Raw genomic sequence first — 18567 nt, 5'->3', positions numbered from 1 at the left:
GGACGCCGGCACTCCCAGCAAGCGGCGGGGCCTGGGCAAGCAACGGCGCGCGGCGCTGGCCAAGCGCAAGGAGGCCGCGGCGAACGTCGCCGGCGGCCCCGCCAAGGGGCCTCAGCAGCCCGTGCAGGAGCGGCACATCGGGCGGTTGTTCAGCCTCCTGCCCTGCAGGCAGGGCTTCGAGGCGGTGCATATTACTGGCACCCTGACGACGCTGTGGGCCCTCTTGCGGCGGCACGAAAAATACCATCCGGGCGGCGTGGAGAAGCTGACGGGGCTGCAGCTTCCCAAGAGTGACGATTGGAGAATGTATACCGTGCCTGAGGTGAGGATCAGCACCGCACGTTGCGGAGGGAGGGGTCTGGGTGGTGCAGAGGTGTCTTGGAGATCTACACCGTGATCACAGGCCACTCCTTTTCTTTTGTAGTTGTGTTGGGTGAGGGGTGGGGGGGTGGAGCAATAAACTGTAGGATCGTCCCGCGATGCTCCGTGGATCCAGGGTCTGGGGGTCGTGTGGTGCAGCAGAGGTGTGAGGCCCCGACTCCTCGTCGCTCACACCCGCCCAACCCACATCTTGCCAACCCCAGGCACTGAAACTCCTCAATCTCGAGGAGGTTCATGGCATCCCCGCCAGGAAGAAACAGGCCATCGAGGCCTGCCTCCGTAGAAAGGCGGAGGAGTACCAGGTGGACGCAGAGGGGAAGCGGGGGAAGAAGAAGACGGGCGAGATGGAGGAGGAGAAGAAGACCGACTGGTTCGTGCATGTTGGTTGGGCATTCTTCGCTCTCCTATTCAACTTCCGGCGGTTTGAGGGCTGCGGGTGGTACTCGGCGGGGCACTGGCGGACGAATGGCTACAGCGTCACCGTCACCCTGCGGCGGGCGAGAGGACCCCCCCGGCCCGGCGACCCCCCGCCCCGCCCCCCGACCCCCCGAAGACCAGCGGCAAGCGCACCCGCGGCGGGGCGCCCCTGGGCGCCCCGCAGGGCAGGGGAATCGCCGACGAATACTACCGGTGAGTGGTCCGTGACTGTACCACTGGGGTGTGTGCTGCTAGGGATGGCTCTCCTGGCTTGTCGACATTTTACTGGGATTGCCTGGGACACTTGCAAGTGGTGCGGGAGTGTTGGCTGCTCCGTTTCTGGGAGCGACTGCTGGTGTGCTGTTTACCAGCAGCGAGGTGCGTTACCGTATGCAACTACCCGCTCACCCGCCAACCACCCACACGTGCCGCGCTCCCACAACACAACTCACGCCATACCACCACCCCCCCTCACTAAAATTTGCAGGCGGGACCCTCCTCCAGAGGAGGCTAGGATACACAAGTATGTCGGCATCGACCCCGGCCGGACCAAGATGTTCACGGCTATCGATGAACATGCCAACGTTACATCCTGCTCCTCCAAGGAGTTCCGCGCCATGTCGGGGGCCAAGCGGCGGGAGGGGCTCATTGCGAAGTGGCACGCGGACGCCCCACCCTTAGTCAAGAAGCTGCACCAGTGAGTGGTGATTGGTTTGTGGAGTGTATGCAGGGATATGCCCTGCAGGGGCAGGCACTGTGTCACGACACCCCGCATCGCTCCAACAGTATCACCAACCCTCTTGCTCAAAACCATCTTCCCACAGGTGCCCGACCTACAAGACAGCGAGCACAGCGGTGCTCCTATCCCGGGTCGTTTGGATCGCCCCCAAACTGCGACAGGGCCTGGCCTGGCACAGGGACGAGAAGCCGTTCCGGAAGGTGCGGCACCAGGCCTACGTCGGCAGGGAGCGGGCAATCACCCGGCTGGCGGAGCAGTTCCGCGCGCCCCCCGGCATGACTACAATTGTCGGCGTGGGCAACTGGTCGGCCCAGGACCGGGGGGGCATCATGCGGGGGCCCCCGCCGGGGCCGTGGATCCGCTTCTTGCGGCGCCTGCGGCGGGTGTGCAGGGTGGTGGTGGTGGACGAGCACAGGTCATCAAAGCTGTGTTGCGCCTGTCACGCCACCCTGCATGCCCACCAGTACGTGCGGGTGCGCCTAGGCGTGGAGAAGCTGGTGGACGTGTGGGACACCAAGCGGTGTACGAACAGAGGCTGCAAGGTCAACGTCGTCAACCGCGATGTGAACGGAGCGGCCAACATCCTGATGCTGACCAAGTGCTTTTTTGAAAATGCACTTCGTCCCACTGCATTTGGTGGACCCCCTGCTTCCCCTTCTCCCACCCTCCCACCCCCCCCACCCCCTCTGGTTCGCCGATCGAGGCAACCAACTGCGCCAGTCAGATCCCGCGTGCGGGAAGCAGCTGTGCAACCGGCGCAAGCCCGGTAGCGACATATCTTCGACTCGTGCGCCGCATATGTTGCCCCCATATTCTTGACTTGACTTTTATATATATGTGAACACTTTCGAGAGCACATCTCCTTACCCTGAGAAAATCGACTTACCTTGTAGGCAAACTGCTCGAGTATTACCCGGACGGATACGTTGCGTTGCATTCAAATGCTGAAATTTACTCCATTCGTGGCTGGAGTTTCGCCGAGCCTGGTACCGAGGCAAGCCGCTGGAGCTGTTGGCCCGTGGGTGGAGCTGGGCGGGGACTGGCTATGGCCAGAGAGATATTTGGGAGCGCTCAGTGAAGCCACTTCCTTGCTTCATCCCTAATGCCATCGCAATTACCTCTACCATCGTGCCCGTACAGACCGCTCCCGCTGGTCGGTGCCTGCAGACGCAACTCACTCCTGTCGGTGGCAGCGCTGGGACGAGACAGGGATGATAAGAAACCAAGTGGGTGGAGATGGAATGTGCGGTAGTATGAGCATGGCCATCACCCTCATGCCACTCACGGGTGTGGGAACCTGTAGTCAACTGTCTCTGGCAAAACCAATCCTCGCAAACCTCTGTGTACGTCCTAGTCATTCCAAGCTTAGTACATGCCCAACCCCCATTGCTGCTGCAGAGGACTCTGCCGGCAAGAAACCGCAGGGAAACTGGCGGCAGTTCTCCCCCAAGTCAGAGAAGCCTGGACGTCAGCTGCTGGACACCCTGGAGCTCGTGTACGCTACTACACAATGGCCAAGCGACGACACCATCCAGAGCTTCTGGGTGCTCCACAGGATGCCGCGTCACCAGGTGCGACATTCTTATGGAGTGAAGATGATCTTAGCAGTCAGAAAGTGTCGTGAACATTGCTTGTCAGACATTAAAGATACGGAAATACACCTGTATGACTAGCGTCTTTCTCGCTAGAGCCTCGAGCAGCTTCCCAAAGTGGTGCTTGCTCAGGCAGTGTCCCAGGAAGGACCATTGGCAGCCCCGCCTCCTCCCACGCTCTTGGCTGATATTCATTTGAGAATCCCCCCTTTTCCCTCTCCTCCCTGTATCCCAGGTTGTCGAGTGGTTTGCTCATCGCCGGCGCCAGGAGCGGGTGAGGCCCCAGACGTGGGAGGCGGACCCGAGCAATGACTATGTCAGGATAGCAGGGCAGGAGGAGGACCCAGGCCGAGGATGACCAGACACTGGACGTCCAATATCCCAGAACACCCTTGTATTGTTGTCAGTATGCATTTGTCGTGCCGCTTGTGAGCAAGGTTTTGCTCAAGTTGCAGTGCCCATACGCCATGCCTCCCTTCAGAACATGTTGGGAACAACCCTGGAGCAGGCCCCTGGATCACTTTGTCAACCCTTCCAAAACTTGATGTCTGAAGTCTAGTTCGCTATGCATGAATCAAAGGGAATTCTAGGGTGTGGGACGCAGCGCCCCTGCAAGAGGGAAAACTTGGGGCTGGGGATGCGCCACTCGCTGACATGGCGGCACGTTGGTCCCATGGGGGTGGGCGTTCAAGGTGGACCAAAGGTCCCGCTCGTTGGGATCCAGTGCTGGGATGCGCCAGCATGGCAAATTGATTGGGGTCACTACATGCGCTAGAGCGGAGAGAGGGGGCTGCTTCTGGTGAGGAGGTGCATGCTGTACACGGCGCAGGCCACCGCACTTTTAAGTTCAGGCGACCAATGGAGTCTGAACCTCTTGGGGTATCTCATCATGCATCATCACATGCGGGAGGCGGGGCCGCCAGACACGCTGGCGGAGAACTCTGACGAGAGCAGGGTCTGTGGTTGTGCGAGGAGGAAGGGGTAAGAGATGGGTCCCCAGGCGCTGGCAAAACTTGCAGGCGCGGCGTACGACGGCGTCCCTCCTATACACATCATGAACACCCAATCAAAGACATGCCTCCCGCCTCCCCCCGACTTCCCCTCCTCCACGCCTTTCTTCCCATCTGCTCACATCGTAGGCCGGCAGGGTGAGGAAGTCTGGCAGCTCGCTGGACAGGGCCATGAGCTTGAAGAGGAAGGCGGCGTCCAGGTAGGCCCCCGCGGAGAAGGCGGCGTCGCCCAGATCGCGGCGCAGGGCCTCCATCTCCTCCAGGATGACCAGCTTCACGGTGGTTGCGGTGAGGGGCGCGCCGTCGTCCAGCGCCACGCCATGACGCAGCCACTGCCAGACCTGGGCGCGGCTGATCTCCGCGGTCGCGGCATCCTCCATCAGGTCGTGGATGGGGACGCAGCCGTTGCCGCCCAGCCAGGCGGCCAGGTAGCGAATGCTGACCTCGACGTTGTTGCGCAGCGTGGCCAGCGTGCGGGGCCCCGAGGGCACGGCCAGGAGGGCGGCGGGGTCGGCCACCACGTCCTGGCGGGCCACGTGCAGCTGGTTGGGCCCCGGCATGTGCGCGTCGAAGGCCTCACGCGCGATGGGGATGAGGCCCGGGTGCGCCACCCAGGTGCCGTCGTGCCCATCGCGCACCTCGCGCAGCTTGTCGGCGCGGACCTTTTCCATGACCGCCGCGTTGCGCGCGGCGTCGGCCTTGATGGGGATGAAGGCCGACATGCCGCCGATGGCGTGCACGCGCCGGCGGTGGCAGGTCTTGATCACCAGCTGGGAGTAGGCGCGGAGGAAGGGCTGGTCCATGCCCACCACGCCCCGGTCGGGGAAAATGCGGGTCGCGTCGTTGCGCAGCGTCTTGATGAAGGAGAACATGTAGTCCCACCGCCCGCAGTTCAGGCCTGTGGGTTGGGTTTTTGTATGTTGGGGGGGGAGAGGGTCGTCTGAGGTGATGCCAGGGGTCGGCGACAAGGCGGCTCCGAGCAGCAGAGCACATGCTTGGTTGGGCAGGGGTGACCTCGGTACACCCACACCACACCAGAACAGCACACCACCAACCCCCCACCCAACAGCCACCTCACCCGCGGAGTGATCGCGGAGCTCGTACAGGATCTCGTCCATCTCAAAGGCGGCGGGCAGCGTCTCGATCAGGCAGGTGGCTTTGATGGTGCCGTGCGGTACGCCACAGTACAGCTGCGCCTCGGTGAACACCTCGTTCCACAGCCGCGCCTCCAGGTGGCTCTGCATCTTGGGCAGGTAGAAGTAGGGCCCGGACCCGCGCTCGATCAGCGCGCGCGCGTTGTGGAAGAAGAAGAGCGCAAAGTCGAACACGCCGCCGGGGACGGGTGCGCCGTCCACGCTCACGTGCTTCTCCCACAGGTGCCAGCCGCGGGGGCGGACGATCATGGTGGCCACCTCGGGCTTCAGGCGGTAGGTCTTGCCGGCGGCGGCCATGGAGATGGTGCGGCGAACGGCGTCACGCAGGTTCACCTGCCCGCTGATCATGTTGTCCCAGGTGGGGCTGTTGGAGTCCTCAAAGTCGGGCATGTACACGCTGGCGCCGGAGTTCAAGGCGTTGATCACCATCTTGCGGTCGGTGGGGCCCGTGATCTCCACGCGCCGGTCCAGGAGGTCGGCGGGGAGGGGGGCCACTGTCCAGGAACCCTCACGAATCTGTGATGGCGGAGATGGGTAGGGAAAGGAGGGTGAGGGCAGGTCGCATCAGGAGAGGGCAGAGGGGGTAAGGCAGGCAAGCGGGGTCTATGCCGGCGAGCGAGGGAGCGCTGCCGGCCCCAGGGCAACCTCCACACCGTGCTGTTGAGCGCACGAGGACTGGAGCAAGCACTGCCCTCAGCCTGCTTCCCATGCCCGCCTAGCATCCAGAAGATACCCCTGCTCACGTGCCGGGTCTCCTCCAGGAATTTGGGCTTGGCACCGGCATCGAAGCGGGCCTGGACCTCCACACGACGCTGCAGCAGCTCCGTTACGCGAGGCGAGAAGCGGCGGGAGAGGTGGGCCACGAACTGGAGGGCCTCGGGGGTGAGAATGGTGCTGTACTCGGGCCGCACGGGGGCGGACACCTTGACCCCGCCGATCAGCTGAGGCTGCATGACTGCTGTGCCTACACCCTGGATAGTGGAGAGTGGGTAGGATATTTTGAATGCGGGGATGATGCAGCGCTGGATCTGAGAAGGTGCCGGGCCTTCCGCTCGCACAGGAGCCGGAGGTGGCGACCCGAAACACAGGCCGCTCGCGGCCAGAAGTCGTCTCACGCTGGAATCACATATACGAAACACAGTCAGGAACTCGCGAGACACCAATGCTCCACCACAGAATCCAAGGCTGGTGAGGGTGAGGACGCCACGACCGTACCCACCTCTGTTTCTCCGACACCTCGGAAGCTCAGGCCTGGGATGCTTGTCGCAAGGATGCACTGTGTGGCAAAGGCGTTCGAATTATTGTCACAGCTGAAGATATGGAGTTAGATCGTGCCTTTGGCTTAATCGCCTTGGAGAAAACTCTTTCGCCATTGCAAAACTGGCTGACGTCAGCCTCCGCTTTCGGCAAGTGTGTCGGGGGCGTGAGCGGCACGGTTTCTTTATTTGAGCAACTTGGAACTCTCCTTACTAGAGCAGCCCACAGGCCGAGACGCCACCGAGTCCAATGCTCCTCATCTGAACATTCAGACAGATAGGCTACAGATTTACAGTCCAGAGGGTTGCAGGGCAAGCAAGCGGGCTGTGGGGTGGGTCCATAGGGAGTGAGGGTTGCACATCTAGGTCACCCCCGAGCATTTTCCGGTGGGGTGGGGCATACAGCTTCGTTCAGTGTCACAGGGTGGCTGATGAAAACAGGATGATACATGATGGAAAGACTACAGGTGGCTGGTGCGCGTGGCTGGCGAGGGGGGGGTGAATTTGGTCAGGGAGCTCGGCCCACCCAGGGGTACATGCATGTGAACCCGGTCACCAAGAGGCTGGTGCGTCGCAGAAGGGGTGTATTCCATCGGCGGGCTGCAGTAAGAAGGCTCGCCTCGCCAGCCTCCACCAGGCCTCAACAGTCCCACGGCCATGGGGTGGGGTCACAGCGCGTCGGTCTCGGTGCGGCGCTGGTTGCGCTGCTCCCAGGGGTCCAACCCCACGGCCGAGGCCTGGAACTCGATCAGCCGCACCCGGCGCAGCTCATCGCGGTGCCTGGCAGCCTCCTCGAACCGCCCGTCCTGCAGCGCTGCCTGCATGGCCACCAGGGCGCGCGCCCCGGGGTGCTGCGCATAGCCCTCCGCGATGACGCCCTGCAGCCTGGACAGCGCCAACGGAGGGGAGGGTTTGGTTGGGGAGGAGGGAGGGGGGAATGCAGGCCAGCACAGAGCCAGGCAGATGTGCTGGGCCCGGCGTTGCCGGCACATCGATCGTGTGGCTGAAAACCGTGGGTCCTCAAACCGGGCTCCTCGGGGCCCCTCCTCACACCGGACCGGCCCCCCCGCGCGGCCCCCAGCCCCGCATTCCATTAGAAAACCAGTCCAAGCGCACTTGGCGGCGTCAGCAAAGCGCTCCTCGGCAACCGCCAGCGCCAGCTGCAGGCTGTACAGGGTGGTGGGGTCCACGAACTTGGCGGCCTCCTCGCGGCAGCTCCTCACAATCTGGGCGTGGGACTCGTTGCTGGGCAGGGGCTCGGGGCCGGAAGCGGGGCGCCCCATCTGCTTGGCCACGTCCTTGTCCACGTAAAGCGGCGCGCCCACCCGGATGGCCACGCTCACGGCATCTGTCGGAGGAAGAAAGCAAGAGAATCGTGTGTTTGTGTGGGCCGGGGGGGGTCCAATGACCAAGTATGGACTCACGGTCAGGGCCATGGCATGAAGCCTTTCTGCTCTACAGTGACGTCCAGGGTGCAAAGTATACTGCAGGAAGTCCCCTCCGGGCATGCCGATCCTCGGGGGCCAGAGCCAAAACCATCCGCTCAGCACCTGAGGGCCGCATGTCCATCACGATCTCCTGCAGCTTGGACTTTTCGGTTGCCGCGTTGCCCGACGGTATCATGTACAGGCGCGCATAGTATGTCATGCCGCGGATCTCCGTGATGCAGACCTTGGTCACCTTGAGGCACGAGCAATACGGGCAACGGGTGAATGCTGGGAGGAATATACTGCTTTGAACGCCAGGTACCTACGCTGCCTTGGTCGCTGATGCTGCTGTGAACAAGAGGCCAATTGTGGGGGGACTGGCATGGCGAGCAACACCCACCCCGCCGCACCACAATAGGCCTCGGACACACATACCCGACACTTCAGCACTCGGATGAGTTCTGCCATGGCATCATGCGTGTTTGGTCGAGGCTACGCAAAACGTGGAGAGGATAGGCTGTGAGCGCACAGAGGGCAGAACTCGGGCCGCGGCACTTCCGCTGAGCATGGCTGTCCATTATGAAACCCAGGCACCGGCCACAACGTACCAGCTGCAGCTCGCCCCGCGCATGTCGCATGGAATCAGCCTCTGCCCTGCCTGCGCAAAGGGAAGCAAAGGGAGGGGAGATGTCTCCTGCCGACAGGTGACACCACAGAGAGCGACCAAGGTAGGCTGGCGCCCACAGACACCTGCACTCGAACTGCTGGCACAGGCCACGACCACCCTCCCCTGCACATGCGACGCACCGATGAAGACCTTCAAGATGCTTTTTCGTTCGTCCTTGATCCTGAGGATGACCACTCCCCCTGTCTCGTCGGTCGCGAGGACCCTGCGTGCAGCGCGCGCGAGTGGACTTTTCGGGTGAGAATGGGGGAGGGCTCCGTGACAGAGGGCCAGGCCCACTCAACGACGAACAGCAAGCAAAGCGCAGTCTAGGACTCACTCTCCGACCACAGCTTCATGAAAAGATGCCAGATCAAAGCGTTCGGGGGATGCGCAAAAGACTCTGCCCGTTGGCCCTCGCCGCGCTCGAGACCAGACCGGGCGGAACCTGACGAGCGAGGACCGTGTGCAGGGCCGTGCGCCCAAGAAGGAGGTATGAATCGGCATCGAATGCACAGCAGTCATTTCAATCTACGCCTGGGAATCGATACGGAGCTCGGAGACCATGTATGTCCAGGTCAAGTGTTTCGGTTTTTTTCAATCCGAGTCGTGACGACGACACCCGAACGCGCGCTGGGAGATTCTGGGCGCTCTCGTTCCAAAAAGGGGTGCCTGGCATGGGCTCCCATCGAGGCCAAGCAGCCTTTTGTTGCAATCCAGAACATGCATCGTACGCGTGATAATCTCTGATTGAAGTGAGGGGCGCCTAGATAAGTATACTCCCCCACTTCGTCCATCCGCCATTCCTGCCGAGCACACAAAACCTCGACCGTGTCGTTGCCGCAGGTCGTAATTCCAAGGCATCGGCACGCCCATGCGACTGAGAACATGCCTTTTTACTGTTATTTCAACTGTGATCTGTGGACACGTGGCTACCTGTCTAGCACAACCATCTTCGCTGGTAGCAGACGGAGCTAACCTACTGGTGGCAGAGTTCGAGGGCGCCTCCCGGTGGACTGCGCCCCGCCACCTCTTCACCTCTTCCCATATCATTGTCAGATGTGATGGCGTGAAGGTGTGAAGTTTCTGGTGTTGGTGTGGTCGAGCAGTGGGGGCCAGCATGGCTGATCAGATCATCGCTGATGTCACAGGATCCACTCAGGGTTATACTTCCCCCCATCCCACCCCTCTCGCCACACTCTGCCGCTCCGTCGCCAGGACTTCACCGTGTACGTGGAGAGGAGCAGGCACGACCTGCACGACGCGCACGCTGCGCGCTCCGGCGCCTGGTGCGGCTGGGCGCACGCCCTCAACCAGGACCGCTCCACCTGTGTGGCCCCCGTCTCCCCCTTTGGCAACGCCGCCGTGGGCGTGGCCCCCCGCGCCGCCGGCGGCATGGCGCGCTGCACCGCGCGCCGCACCGACGCGGTGTCCGGCTTCCGCCTGGCCGCTGCGGCTCTGGGCGCACTGCTTTTCTGGCACGCGCCCAGCCTGGCACTGTCCACGCCCTTCCGCCTGACCACGGGCAGCCTCGGCTTCGTGGCCCTGTCCGCCCTCATCCTCCTCTTCGTGCTGTACAGGTCTGAGGGATGGGCGCCCGGGATCAGGGGCCTCGGCGATGACGCTGTGCGCCTGAGCGCTGCGCAGCTGCGCTGCATCTCGCGACGTGATCGCCTCTCCTAGGCCGTGGAAGGAGCGACCCCACTCAACCCCTGCACCCATGCCATTCTCCGCCACCGCCCAGGGCCTTCCCGCACAAGAAGCGACTGTTCGCGGCGGCGACCCTGCTGGGCAGTACCTTCCTGGGCGCCATGCGGTACCTCCTGGGCACCTGGGTGCCCTCCCTGCGCTCGCTGGCCACCAACCCGCTGGTGCTGGCCTACCTGGCCCTCTCCGCCGTCGCCGGCCTCGTCGTCACCTACTGGTTCAACGACACCTCCTCCGTCAAGGTGCGATCTGGTGAAGGGTGGGCGATGCTCGTGGACCTCGTATTCAGCGGCCCCTCTCTTCGTCATCATCCACAGCTCGCATGCACCACCCTTTCCCTCTTGAGGACACCCCCCCCGCCCCGCCTCGTCAGGTCAACACGATCTTGAGGGTGGCGCTGCAGGTGGCGGGCCTGGGCGCGGTGGCGGCCAGCGCCAGTCTTCCGGAAGGCGCTGCCGCGCTGGCGGCAGGCCTGATCGCCGCCCGCCTTCTGAGCCGCGCGCCGCTGGCCTGGCTGCGCAACGCGCGGCGCATCGGCGCAGGGGCCGTGCCGCGGCTGGTCAAGTACCCGGCGGCGCGTCGCGCGTCCCTGACCGCAAGCGGGCGGCATGTGCGTGGTGAGGGGGATCCTGGGGGTGCAGCGAGCCCGGAGGCTCGGCAGAGTTCACAGGCGGCGGCGGCACATCACGAGGACCACCCCCGCAGCCTGAGCCGCCTGGCCGCCGCCGCAGCGCCCCCTGGCCCCCAGGCCCGGCCTCCCCCGTCTACTGGGAGCGGGGCTCCTCAGGCCCCACCTGCCGCTGAGCACGACGCGGAGGCTTCCTCCAGCCAGGCCGCCAGCGGGGGCCCCGCGGAGTCCAGCACCCACCCGGCCCGGTCGCAGGCCAGGAGCGCGACGGCGACGAGCCGCCTCGCCTCCGGCGCTGCCGCCGGCGGGGCCGCGCCCAGCGCGGTGTCCAGCCCCCTCATCCCCTCGGGCAAGGTGCTGAACGAGGCCACTGGGAACCTGATTGGCGTGGGCAAGGCCACCTACTGCAAGCTGCTGGCGGAGGGGTACATCTTGGACGCCGACCGCGGCACCATCACGCCTCCCCCCAAGGCACGCGGTGGGCGGGGCGCGGCGCGTGGCAGCGGGGCCGGCCCGGGGACGCCCTTCCGGAGCAGCAGGCGTGCCTCGTGAAGTGTGGTGCTCGCTGCCGGGCCCCAGGGGTTTCATGTTATTGGGTGGAACGTGTCTCCCTGGCAGAGCACTCCTTTCCCTCTGTCGATGCACTGTGAACGCATTCGCCCTAGTATCTCTGACAGTGCATCGACGAGTGGTGGGAGAGGGTGTGCAGCCAAGGTACGAGGGGAGGTGGACAGCAGGCACGGACCAAGCTTTCTTTGGGGCAGCCATTGAGCACAAGGCCACCGAAGAGTTCCTCGACCACGGGACCCCATCACCCCTCCTCCCGCTCGCCGCCCCTCCCCCTGCCCGCATCGGGCCAGTTGCGGTGGCGGATGGCGTTGAGCTGGCCGCGCCGGGCGCGCCCCAGCTGCTGCGCCTGCATGCTCAGCGCGGCGGCCTCCCGCCGGCTGCCCTGCGCGGCGCGCAGGCGCGCGCACACCGCCAGCGTGCGGGGATGCCGAGGCCCTGCCTGCATGGCAGTGTCCAGCAGGTTCTGCGCGGCCGCCAGGTCCCCCTCCTTGATCTCCAGCAGCGCCAGGTCGGCCAGCACGTTGCAGTTGGTGGGCGCGGCGGCCAGGCCCTGCGCGTACAGCCGCCGCGCGGCGTTCAGGTCGCCCTCCCCCGCCTCCATCTTGGCCCAGGCGTGCAGCGCCTCCACACTCTGCGGCTCGATGCCCATGCACTGCTGGAACAGGGCCCGCGCCTCGGCCACCGACCCGTACCGCGACTCCGCCACCGCCCAGGCCTTGGGAATCAGGAGAGGGGTGGATGGAGTGGGGTGGGTGAGTGGGTGGGTGACACCCTGTGGAGTCTCCAGGCTGGTAAGCGCGGCGGGAGTCCTGAGCACAAGGCTCAAGGGCTTGAGCCCACCGCCGCGGGACGCTGCATGCCATCACTGGACGACGCCTGGGTGCGTGCCTCAATCTCTTCCTTCCCTCCTTTCAGTCATCTCCTGCTTACTCTTCGTCATCAACTTCTCCTCCTCAGTCAACCCTTCGCCCCTCAGCAGCCCCTCTCACCTGGAGCAGGGGCACCGAGTCCGGCTGCAGGTCCAGGGCGCGCTTGAACAGGTCCCGGGCCAGGTCCATCTTCAGCGCCCCGCTTTCCAGCCGGGCCAGGCCCAGGAGCGTGGGCACGTGGGTCCACTGCGTGGCCTCCAGTGCGGTGTGGAACACGCGCCGTGCCTCCTCGAACTTCCGCGCCGTCACCTGCGCGCGCGGCGTGAGGGGTGTGAGGAGGGGAGGTGGTGTTGCTTCCGGCGGACACAGACAGCCAGGACAGCAGAGCCCCACGCCGAGGCCCTGGGCCCCAAGTCGGAGCATGCTCGGACGGCAGCTGCCCCTTGCACCGGCAAGCGCCAGCAATGGTCTGCATCGTCCAAACACATACCCTGGCCTGGACGGTCAGCCCTGGGCCTGCTGAACGCACTCGCCCCTCTTCCTCAAGAAGCATTCCTCCATCTGCAACCCCCCCCCCTCCCCTCCCAACCTCGACCCACCAGGATGCTGCCCAGCAGGGTCAACAGGTACTTGTTGTCCGCCTCGATGGTCAGCGCCTCGCGGCACAATCGCTCCGCCAGCGCGGCGTCCCCGCCCTGCCACTCCTGCGTGGCCCAGGTGAGGAGGAAGCGCGGCGCGCCCGCGGCGATGGGCCCGCCCGGATGGCGCATGGCCCCCGCCAGCGCCGCGCGGAAGAGGCGGCGCGCCGAGAGGCGGTGCCGCAGCGCGGCCTCGTGCTGCGCCCAGGAGGACAGCACGCGCACGCGCCCCTCCACCGCCTCGGCGGGCGCGCGCCCCGCCGCCACGCCCGCGCGCCACGCGGCCTCGAACCCGACGCAGGAGGCGCGGTAGAAGGCGCGCGCCACGCCGGCGGAGGTGCCCGCCACGCCGCGCCGCGCGCGCTGGCGCTCCGCGTTGGCCAGCTGCGCCCAGAGGCCCGGGTCCAGCGGGTCCCGCGCGCAGGCGTCCAGCAGCACGGCGTGCGCGCCGGCGTGGTCGCCGCTGCGCGCCAGCCCGCGCGCGCGCAGGCCGGGCGAGTCGCGTGGGTCGGTCACACGCCACGGCTCGTTGGCGGGCATGGCCGCCAGCAGCGCGCGCGCCAGGCCGGCGGCGGCGGCGATCGCCGGGTGGGCGCCGGCCAGCGCGCCGCCGGAGCCCGACGTCGCGCCGCCCTCGGCGTCGTACCACGCGCCCGCGGCGTCCGCGCCGGGCGCGTCGCCCCTCACGCGCGCCGGGTCCACCGCCACCTCGTAGCTGACGCGGGGGTCGGCCAGGCTCAGCACGTCGCCTGGGTGCAGCACGGTCTCGGTCCAGGGGCGCAGGCGCGCGCCGTTGACGTAGGTGCCGTTGGTGGAGGACAGGTCGGCCACCACCAGCTGCGCCTCCGCGTCCGGGCCAGCGCCTCGCGTCAGCACCTCCAGCCGCGCGTGGCTGCCGGAGACGGTGGGGTCCAGGACCACCACGTCGGCGTCGCCATCAATCACCGCGCCCAGCACAAAGGGGCCGGGCGTGGCGGGGAGGGGGATGGAGTGGGAGGGCAGGGGCTGCCCCGCCGCGCCCAGCAGCGTGACCGGGGGGGCGGCGGGGATGTGGGCCAGCCGCCAGCGGCTGCCCACGGGGACGCTGCCGGGGAAGGACTGGAGGGAGTCGGGGCGGCGCGGGAGCGGGCGCTGGGGCTTGCTGGACAGCGTCACGCGCTGAGAGGTGTCGGGGGCCTCACCCTGGTCGGAACGCCGGGCGGAGGGGGGGGCGCGGGGGCGCCGGCGGGGGCGGGTGGGGCGCGTGAGCGCCGGCGCCCCCCAGCACCACGCCCTGGACCCGGGGGGTCCTGTGTGACACGGGACGGCGTGAGACAAGTCAGGGTCCACGGGGCAGTGGTAATGATTCTGATCGTCAAATCGAGCAGACTATGGGCCTCGCCTCACGGCCATCCCACTGCATCCCGCCTCCTTGCACGAGGACGACCTCCACAGGGTGTCACCCACCACCACAACCCCATCGACCACGCGCTCAGCCTGCCGAGACGCCCGCTTACCTGGCCGGAATGAGGGCACAGCACAGGGCTGAAAAGCCTGCACGTGTCTAATCACGGCCATGGATCACAGGAGGCTGACACTCGCGCACGGGAGCCGGTGCATGGTGCGGGGAGTCAGGTAGGGTAGGGGGGTGGGTTCACCCGGAATGCGCGCCATGCGAGACCCCATCTGGTGCTGGCGAGGAGGTACACATCGCATGGCAGGGATTCGAGGCCCTGCGAGAATGCTGCACGTGCAGTGCTGCTGGTCGGGCATCGAAATCGTGAGGACTGGAGACCCGATTGTTTGAGGATGGGGAGTTTGATGGATGAGCGCGCTGGCGGGAGGGCAGCGTGTCGATCGTCAGGCATTCAGAGACCCCTGCATGCTCATCAAGCATCGTCATCACGGTCGTCACCACAATCGGATGTGGCCTTCATGGCAGATGGAGGGTTTCTGAGAGAGTCCTCCCCCCCCACTGGCGGAGCGCTGCCGCTGTCGGGGCAGGGAGGTCGGGAAACCCCCACCCTCACTGCCCCTCCCCCACGCCCACCGCCACCAGACTCAGTGGCAGCCTCTGGCTGTTCCAGGTGTACGAGCCTGAGCTTCAACCAGGAATGGCTCGCAGCATTCCATGTCGCGCTGTGCAACACCTGCAGGCAGAACGAGAAACTCGTCAGCAAGGTATTTGTTTGGGAGGGAATCGCACACGTCTGGCCCTTTTCTACGCACGATTCGACAACAGAATTGCTATCGCTTTTTTGCAGAGCACGGCCAGGATCCGGTACACCCTGACAGACAGTGATCTGAAACCGCTGGGGAGCCTCCGCAAGGCCAATCCCCACCGCAAGGACTGGCAGCCCATGCACCTATACATGCAGTCTCAGGTGGGGCAGGAGCGGTAGTCTGGGATCCAGGCATGAGTTCCTGATCACGAAGGGGAGGATGGTTCAGGATCCCAACGATTTGTATGTTTCAGTTTTCTTCCTCCCCCAGGTGGAGGAGGTCGCGCGCTCCAAGCACGGTGATCTGGACCAGATGCTGGACGGTCATGCCGCCCTGGCGGCTGCAAAGCTCACAGATGCCATCCGGGTGGGCCAGGGAAGATGGTCTCCGGGATAGAGATTACTGCTGACTGTCTGCAAGCTGGTTGTGCACCTGATGCATGCTGGCGTGCCACCCTCTCACACTTTCAACACATGCGCACTGCAGAAACGTGAGGAATCCAAGCATGCTTCCCAGAGGAAGGCTGCTCGCATCTTGAAGATTAGGGCAGAAATTCAGGTGCAGCGGTGGCCTGCATCGTTTGGCTGGGGCATGAATGTTGAGGAGATGATCGCCCACCTCTGGTTGCGATGCCTCTGAATCGCCCACTCTTTTGCTCTGTTCCTTCCTGCCCAGGACAAGGCACATGCCCAGACCGTGTTCCAGCCTGGCGAGGAGGATGTTGAGGACCTGTGATCGCTCTTGTCGTCAATGCCATACTTTGTGGGAATACGGTCACCTGACTGAGCGCATGATGGTACATGGTCTGGAGAAGCCAGGCTGGAGACCAAGCGGTACCCGGTAGCTTCCACTGAACTTGACACTTCGGAATGACAGGTCTGGAAGATGGCGGATGGGCCCATGCTTGGCTTGCTTGACGTGCAGCCAAACCCGGTGCATGGTGGAATAACATGCATGGAAATTGGTTTGCAACCTGGTTTGGGAATTCTTTGTCGCCATGTCACAGGACGTCCCCCCAGAAGAGCTCCCACCACGAAACAAGACCTTGGAGAGATGCATCCTACGCCTGCCTGCTGGAGCTCAGGCTTCTTTGAAAAGCATCAAGACCTGAAGCTGATGTGGCAAGCTTGGGGAGCTGCACACATACACGCTAGACCTCCTTCATGCTCGTGATCCGTGGCTCCTCAGAGTCCCTGCTGTGACCATGCCCCTCCCCTGAGCAGTAGCCATCACTGCCGGTAAGATCCACAGTCATTCTCAGGCATCAAGTGCCCACCAGACATTATGCTCCTCCTCGTCTACACACGGACGGATACCCATCTCTCCCTCTGGCGGTAGACAGTGCTGCAGCCTGGAGGGCCAACACATACTCGTGCCTCTTGTCCGTTGTACTTACGCAAGGCCATTCAGCATTCTGCACCCTGCCGCTCTGGCACCAGGAAGAGGGCGCTGCGCAGTTGACAAAGACCAGCACCTCGCCCGTGTATGCACACTGCGAGGGCCGAGCATGGAGTGCGCTATCCACATGTCAGGCATCCGTACCCACACATCAGGCATCCGTGACTTCGACCTTTGCCGTCTTCGAGTCCCAGTCCGGCAGACTCCTCGCCGCCTCGCCGATGCTAGAGATGAGCCGCCTGACGGCCGTGTTGTTGCAGCCCTTGGGTGGCTGTGGGAAGTCTGAGGGCGGATAATACGCCATCTGCAGGTTGGCAGTGAGGAGGAGGGGGGGGCGGGATACTTGAGTGCTCGTTTGCGTACTTGATTTGCAGTCCCCCCATGGCAAGGACAAGTCTATAGGGCCCCTCCTGGCCGGGTCAGCACCGCAGGGGCACGCCGTCAATATGCGCTGCTTTGAGAGCAGCAGGGTTGCCAGGCCACCCTGGGCCCGTGTCCTCTGCTCCCGCCACGCATCATTGCTGCGTCAGCCTCATGTAGACAAGCCCCTGCCCTCCTCGGCCCCTGTGCTCACATAGTCGCGCTTGTCAAAGTGCCAGGCCCCGATCTTCCCGGGGGTGAACGCCCCCTTTTCCGAGAAATCGTTGCCATAGGTGAAGTGGATGATGTATATGTGCGTGCCATCCTGAGGGGTGTCGAGAGGGGCCAGAGCAGAGGTGGCGCAGGACGTCTGGGTGCGGGGTTCTTGCAGAGGCGATCGCCGGGGTGGATGCCTCTTCCCAGGGGTCCGACGCCGGCATGCCGAGCAAGCCCGCATGCCACCCTCATCACAGCCCCGGCCCTTCCTGCGCACCTCAAAGGAGAGCCGGTCGTCCCAGGGGGGCTGAATCATGAGCTCCTTGTGCAGATCGTAGCGGATGGGCCCTCCATCCGCCGTGGCCGAAGCGATGCTGTATGCATACCTGTAGGGATGGTGCGGCACCGGGAGGGGAGGGGGGAAGGGCTTGTGTGGGACAGCACATCTGGACCTGTGGCCGTGGGTGAAGATGGCAGAGGAGGGGCCTGGCTTTAGGAGGCCGCGTGCCCAGAAGATATCAGTGGTACAGGTTTTGCTGGGGCGCATTGGTCACGGGGACGCACGGGCTCAGATGGGAGTGCAGTCCCCTGCCTCCTCGAGAGCACGGGTATAGCACCAGATCTCCCCCTCGCCATGTGCGGGATGGTCATCCGAGCGGCACAGGCCGGTACACAAACAGGGCAGACACGCAGCGATCATCAGCTTGAAGCTGGTGGGCGTCAGGCACGGTCAGCAGGGATGCCAATGGGGCACGCCACGCCCAGGAGCAGCAGGCGTCTCGCCCACGGACCGACACCCGGCGCAGGCATGCGCCTCCCCCGGGTTCCCCGCCCTCGTAGCCCGGCCACCCGAGAGCTGCCCCCCTTCCTTGTCTCACATCTCCTGGACCCAGCCAAACTCCTTGTCGGCCTCGTGGTCTGCCTTGATGGCCAGGCTCGTGTTCACCCACAGGTCCACAATGGACGCAAACTGGTCCTTGTGGATCATGACCGGCGAGTTCCCTGGGGGTGGGCGAGCGGGGGGCCGGGAGTGAGGGGAGGAGTGGGTCCCAGGCATCTGAATGCTGACCCTCCGCATGGCACCAGTCCCACACTCCCCTTTGACCCCGGAAATGCTAGAGGATGTCGCCATCCAGCCAGTTATGTGCGGCCCCATGCGAATGCAGGCAGACTGGGATGGTGCCTGGGCCAAGCAGACTGGCCCTGGCGCACGGGTCCGAGGGGAACCTGGAGCACCCATCTGCCCCCAGCTCACCGATGGGCTCAAACTGGTCGATGGGGACGTTCTTGGGGTTGAACTTGTTGATGATGCTCGCAAAACGCGTGGGTTCGATGTAGA

General features: G+C 64.6%; 7 protein-coding genes across 7 annotated transcripts in view; 2 read left to right on the top strand and 5 right to left on the bottom strand.

The window, feature by feature from the left end:
* Positions 1–1812: 1812 nt before the first annotated feature.
* On the top strand, positions 1813–2307 carry F751_2721 (hypothetical protein; the record flags this gene model as incomplete). Its single annotated transcript, XM_011401383.1, has 1 exon — positions 1813–2307. One exon carries the CDS (start codon positions 1813–1815, stop codon positions 2305–2307), a length of 495 nt encoding a protein of 164 aa, XP_011399685.1.
* A 1719-nt stretch (positions 2308–4026) lies between these two features.
* On the bottom strand, positions 4027–6246 carry F751_2720 (Malate synthase; the record flags this gene model as incomplete). The annotated part of the gene is made up of 4 exons (XM_011401382.1): positions 4027–4086; positions 4262–5037; positions 5218–5809; positions 6037–6246. The coding sequence occupies 4 exons, from the start codon at positions 6244–6246 to the stop codon at positions 4027–4029; spliced, it is 1638 nt and encodes a 545-aa protein (XP_011399684.1).
* A 971-nt stretch (positions 6247–7217) lies between these two features.
* On the bottom strand, positions 7218–8196 carry F751_2719 (hypothetical protein; the record flags this gene model as incomplete). The annotated part of the gene is made up of 3 exons (XM_011401381.1): positions 7218–7434; positions 7666–7897; positions 8100–8196. The coding sequence occupies 3 exons, from the start codon at positions 8194–8196 to the stop codon at positions 7218–7220; spliced, it is 546 nt and encodes a 181-aa protein (XP_011399683.1).
* A 1839-nt stretch (positions 8197–10035) lies between these two features.
* F751_2718 (hypothetical protein) lies at positions 10036–11151 on the top strand (the record flags this gene model as incomplete). The annotated part of the gene is made up of 4 exons (XM_011401380.1): positions 10036–10220; positions 10385–10589; positions 10721–10964; positions 11096–11151. The coding sequence occupies 4 exons, from the start codon at positions 10036–10038 to the stop codon at positions 11149–11151; spliced, it is 690 nt and encodes a 229-aa protein (XP_011399682.1).
* A 635-nt stretch (positions 11152–11786) lies between these two features.
* F751_2717 (PsbD mRNA maturation factor Nac2, chloroplastic) lies at positions 11787–14609 on the bottom strand (the record flags this gene model as incomplete). Its single annotated transcript, XM_011401379.1, has 5 exons — positions 11787–12260; positions 12535–12723; positions 13014–13250; positions 13761–14234; positions 14499–14609. The coding sequence occupies 5 exons, from the start codon at positions 14607–14609 to the stop codon at positions 11787–11789; spliced, it is 1485 nt and encodes a 494-aa protein (XP_011399681.1).
* Positions 14610–15653: 1044 nt separating this feature from the next.
* On the bottom strand, positions 15654–15941 carry F751_2716 (hypothetical protein; the record flags this gene model as incomplete). Its single annotated transcript, XM_011401378.1, has 1 exon — positions 15654–15941. One exon carries the CDS (start codon positions 15939–15941, stop codon positions 15654–15656), a length of 288 nt encoding a protein of 95 aa, XP_011399680.1.
* Positions 15942–16803: 862 nt separating this feature from the next.
* F751_2715 (hypothetical protein) overlaps positions 16804–18567 on the bottom strand; it is a gene marked incomplete at both ends in the record, with an annotated part of 3857 nt that continues 2093 nt past the window's right edge. Inside the window, 5 exons of the mRNA XM_011401377.1 lie at positions 16804–16956; positions 17227–17337; positions 17506–17614; positions 18107–18230; positions 18484–18539. Of these exons, the coding sequence (XP_011399679.1) occupies positions 16804–16956; positions 17227–17337; positions 17506–17614; positions 18107–18230; positions 18484–18539 (553 nt within the window). The remainder of the gene's footprint in view (positions 16957–17226; positions 17338–17505; positions 17615–18106; positions 18231–18483; positions 18540–18567) is intronic.

The sequence above is a fragment of the Auxenochlorella protothecoides genome (assembly GCF_000733215.1).
Source record: "Auxenochlorella protothecoides strain 0710 unplaced genomic scaffold scaffold29, whole genome shotgun sequence".
Classification (NCBI taxonomy): domain Eukaryota; kingdom Viridiplantae; phylum Chlorophyta; class Trebouxiophyceae; order Chlorellales; family Chlorellaceae; genus Auxenochlorella; species Auxenochlorella protothecoides.
This window is presented reverse-complemented; position numbering and strand designations above follow the sequence as displayed.